Here is a 4,889-nt window from a genome sequence, read left to right as displayed (position 1 = left end):
TTTTTGTATTTTTAGTAGAGACTGGGTTTCACCATGTTGGCCAGGTTGGTCTTGAAATCCCGACCTCAGGTGATCTGCCCGCCTCGGCCTCCCAAAGTGCTGGGGTTACAGGCGTGAGCCACGGCGCCCAGCCATGACCACTCTCAGCCCTCACTCAGCCCCGAATCTGCCCAGCCAGCACGCTGCAGGAGATGCACTGCTCCTCTAGAATAGTCTGGGCTGTAAGGCGTATTGGCAGCACCCAGTCAGGGGAAGTCGATTGCTCTTGGCAGCTCCGGAAGTGAATTTCCTGGGAGGCACTAAGAGTGGAGCCTCTCCTGTGCAGAGCCTCCTCTTGATGAGGCTGGACCAAAGCAAAAGTCGGAACTCATCCTATGATGTGTCATGAAGTCAGAGCAGAGGCAGAACTGCTGCCTCCAGACCCCACAGTACCAGAGGGCAGCCCTGCCCCAGTCCTGGCCATCAGACCAGTGCCCCAGAGAACAGGGGTGGCCTTTCCTGAAGGCAACTGACCTCTGCTGCCTTTACGGCTTCTGTGGTCACATCACCTCAGGGTCTCCCTTTCCACTGCTGCAGAATGGAACTAACAATAATTACTACTATTGCTACTATTTCATAGAGTCGTAGAGAAGATTAAAAGAACCAGTGTCTGTGAGCCAACTGGCATATTGGTGATGACTATGGATTATCATATACACTACTAAAGGACAGCTTAGTTGGTTAGTTCTTCATTATCCTAAAGCGCTTGTTGCATACATACCTAGTTGTAGGGAAGAAAACTGCAGAGACCTGGTCCTCCCCTGTGGTATCTATGGTTTGCCAGGGGCAGATGGACATTCGTCAATGAGCTGTTCATATAAATGGGACATTGCAACTCTTGATCAGTGCTACAAAGAAGAGGTATTTGGGCCATGAAAGCTCATAATATGGAGATTGTTCCAGTTAGGGAATTCTGCAAAGGCTTACCTTGAGGAAGCAGGATGAGCCCTAAAGGAAATGTAGGGGTGAACTGTGCAGAGGGGGTGGAGGAATGACATTCCAGGGAGAAGGCACTGCACACAGCGTGGCCAAGGGGGGAGACCCAGCTTCAGGTGAGACCACATGGGGTGGGCTGAGATTCAGGGGCCAAATTCCTGTTTGTCAGAATAGGCCGTGACGCAGCCAGGGACTCTAGTTTGGGAGATCTGGGGTCCAACCTAGATATCAGGAGCTAAGAACAGAAAAGAAATCTGAGGCACACACAGCTCACATAGGGGGATGTTAATGGACGTTGGTTCTGAGCCTCTCTGATGTGCTCAGCCGTTTGCTAGACTCTTCAGATACATTGCTCCATCTTCTTTCACCTGGTTCTTGTAACAACTTTATAAGGCAGGTGGATTTATCGCCACTGTCATGATGGAGGAAATGAAGGCCCAGAGGGGTATTCGTAACTATGCCAGGTACCAGTGGTTAACAAAAGAAAAAGAACCAAGCAAAATCCCCGTCTTCCCAGAAACTATATTCCAATGGGGGAACAGAGACCAAAAAGCAGATCAGTACAGCTTTGTTCTGGTTGTTGTATCTGTTCTTCCTAAGTGACAGTATCAAGACTTCAACTCTGGGGGTCTGTGCAGCTGACGCTGTCAGTATCCCTCCCTTCTCCCCTTGGCGCTCGGGTCCCCTGCACTCCAGCACCTGCCCCTCTCTGCCTGAGAGCTAACTTTCGTCACCAGAGCATGCTTGAGTTTTGCACAGAACCTGCATGGGGTGCAGGGAGATAACTCACCTCCCCTGAGAGCAGTCCTTAGCCATAAAGTGGTTTCCTCCTCCCTCAGAAGGGGCAGCTCTAAGATGTGTCCCCCAGGGTCTCTCACAGGTCCCCAGCAGGACCGAGTCCCACTACCCACACAGGAGCTGACTTACTAACATCCCCTGCATTGGATTCTTCCCCTTTTCAGTCTCATTTCTTCACTCCCCTGCTAGTGCTTCGTGGGATCATCTCCCAATTCCGGATACTGGCATTCAAATCCTTATCTCAGCACCATCTCTTGGGGTCCCCAACATATGACAGCTAATCCTGCACTGCCTTCCAGAGAAACAAGCAACCCTAGCTCCTAGCCCCCAAGTCCTCCCATGGGACTGTGTCAGATGCTCAGAGATGATGGATCCGTGTTGCATAGCTCTCAGTAACATCCTCTTTTGAATTGCAGATGGCCAATGACAGCACAGAGACCAGTGAAGCAGGGGAAGAGGAGGAGGACCACGAGGGAGACAGTGAGAACAAGGAGCGGATGCCCTTCATCCAGTAACCCAGGACCCAGGTGGGAGAATGCAAAGGATGGTTTGGAAGACGAGGACCCGGCTGAGAAAACTCTTCTGTGCCCCAGTGAACAAATGCTGTAGTCCAGTGCGTGTTGTGTTTGTCTGCAGTCAGCTGAGCTAAAAAGCTGTTGATCACTGTTGTTTTTTGAAATTAAGTGCCAATCCCATGCCATGCAGTATTATGTCCCTCTTCTATCTCTGTATTACACACTCCCCTCTCTCCTGTATCAAAGCCATCCATCTGTGGGTTCTTCTTGACAGTTCTAGAACAGCCTTGCAAATTAATACAAGCCCCAGGCCCAATGCCTAAGAGACCAGACATGGGCAAAGACAAGTTTGGATGGAAAGGTGTTATCATAGAGCCCTGTTCAGCTCCTAGAATTCTTCAGGCCAATGACACTTTTTTGCTGCTGATGACCCATGCCTCTGATGAGAACACTTGCTAATTTGGCCAGCAGAAAGAGAGTAGGTTGGATGTTTTCACAAGCTCACAAATTTAGAAATTCTCTTAGTAGTACTTTTTCCTATCTCCATTTAAGAGACGACTATGATCAAAAGTTTGAGCCATTCTCTTCTACCCCTTCAGTGTTTGACCCTTTCACTGGCTCTTAGCCATAAACAGAGGGAGGCAGGTATGGATTTTTCACAGAAGACAATGGGTCAATGCCATGAGTTTGAGGACCTGCTGTGAAGATTTATCCTCCAAAACACATCTCATGAGCAGGATTCTTTCTGCTCCATATCTTTAATTTTAAGAAAACACCACATACGAGATGCATTCAGAAGTCATTCTTGAGCATTGCTGGTGTTTGCACACTTGCCACCTGCATTACCAATTCTGTAAATTTGAATTTCTGGGGGAAATTCAAGTTTGACCATGCATGAATTTCCCAAAGAGTTCCCTTGCGGACCATAGGTGGAAAAGTCAAGGAGCATCTCCTTCCCGGCCAAAGCATGTCCCAACATGTAACAAACTCGAGTGATATAACAGGTTTATATTCAGCATCTCATGCCAGATGTACAGTTCCTCCCCTCCCATATATAAACCCCTGGTGTAGAATCTGCATCACCTCTGCTTTTGGGAAACCAAGCCACCTGCTCACACACCTTGTTCAATTTTTCAGCTCCTAAGAACCCTACCCCCATGTCATTTGACTGTACTTGAGAGGTGAATATAGTTACCCTCGAGAAAGAGAAGGATCTCAATGTCTCCCGCAACGGCGCCCCTCATTCCCTCATTCCAGTCCTTTTGGCTAAAATGGTTAACTGTCACTCACAGACCAATCTGGAAATCCCAGGAGCTCACAGGATTAGTACCCCAAGTTTGTGTTCTGAAAAACATCAGAGGGCTTTTACATTGCCCAGTTTCTCCACCAACAAGCCTTAGGGTGGACCCAACCCTTTCCCCAAGTGGTAGGAACGAATGCATCTTATCAATTACCTGATTTCCAAAGTCCTTTTGTAGCAAATGTCACCTCATTCGTGTTCTTTTTTCCTATCCTAAGCTTAGGATGATGAGTTATGTATGCCAAATGTTTATCTGAAGAGTTTCTCCCCATTGTGAATGTGTATGTAAAATATGAAGACAAGACAGGGTGCCGTCATCTGAGGAACCAAGGGATGAGAGTATCCCAAAAGAGGACACCAACATCATTCTTTTCTTCCTACTCCAGGACTCACCACTATTCCAGTTCTGGGCCATTTAGAGAGATAATGGGGCGTTTATTCCCCTATTACCTTTGCTAAGTGCTATATTATTGGCTGTTTCTCCCGTAACCATGCCAAAAAGGGGGTCTTAGGGAGAACTGTCATCCGAGTGGCATTCCTAGTAAGTTGGGCAGAAATGACATTTTCCAGAGCTGAAGGACTTAAGAGCCACTGGCCATATTAGAGCTCTCCTTCCCCAGGGGCGTGGGAACTCAGCTATGTTCAGAATTCAGTTCAGAATTCACGTCGCCTTTGTTATGACCAGAGGAGAGGCATAAAAAAGGTACTCCCCACCCCACCCCCAAATCTGGGTATGGTTTTGTTTTGTTTAACTAGCAAAGTTAATCCAGTAATCACAAATTATGCCAGATGGTTAAAGAAAACCCTTTCAGAGTACAGAATGAGAAAACTCGAGTTTGACCAGTAAGACTAATTTCTACCGTGAAGAACCGGGGGACGCACGTTCATTGTTTAATGTACTCTCATTTTAAGCACCTTCTTTCCTGTCTCTTGATTGTTTTTTCTGAAGGAAATGTAAAGAATGTCTCAGTCTGCCTTAAAGGAACTGTGAAGGCTTCTCTGTAATTTAAGCTTGATTGAAGTGAACTGAAACATTGTCTAACGTCTTCGTGGCTTTAGAGCTTTTGTTATATTGTGCCTACAAAGCAAATTATGTTTACATAAAAATATAAATAAAGTATTCAGCATAGCAAAACCTCGCCTGACATCTGCTATTCCACATAAATCATTGCTGGATAAGCAGTTGCACTAATTTTTTTTTTTTTTTTTTTTTTTTGGAGACAGAGTCTCGCTCTATGGCCCAGGCTGGAGTGCAGTGGCGTGATCTTGGCTCACTGCAAGCTCTGCCTCCCAGGTTCACA

At 46.9% G+C, this 4,889-nt stretch overlaps 1 protein-coding gene across 2 annotated transcripts in view; it reads left to right on the top strand.

The window, feature by feature from the left end:
- The window catches only part of VAT1L (vesicle amine transport 1-like), a 224,022-nt gene that overhangs the window by 205,161 nt on the left and 13,972 nt on the right, over window positions 1–4,889 (top strand). Inside the window, exon 9 of one of the 2 annotated variants that reach the window (XM_011990093.1) lies at window positions 2,190–2,300. In XM_011990093.1, the coding sequence (XP_011845483.1) occupies window positions 2,190–2,288 (99 nt within the window). In that variant the 3' untranslated portion in view covers window positions 2,289–2,300. Of the gene's footprint in view, window positions 1–2,189; window positions 4,728–4,889 lie in introns of those variants that run through there. The other variant, XM_011990091.1, reaches the window with a different exon arrangement.

This window comes from Mandrillus leucophaeus, unplaced genomic scaffold (genome assembly GCF_000951045.1).
Source record: "Mandrillus leucophaeus isolate KB7577 unplaced genomic scaffold, Mleu.le_1.0 Scaffold37, whole genome shotgun sequence".
NCBI lineage: Eukaryota > Metazoa > Chordata > Mammalia > Primates > Cercopithecidae > Mandrillus > Mandrillus leucophaeus.
Note: the sequence above shows the minus strand (reverse complement) of the source record. Positions and strands in the feature narration are given on the sequence as shown.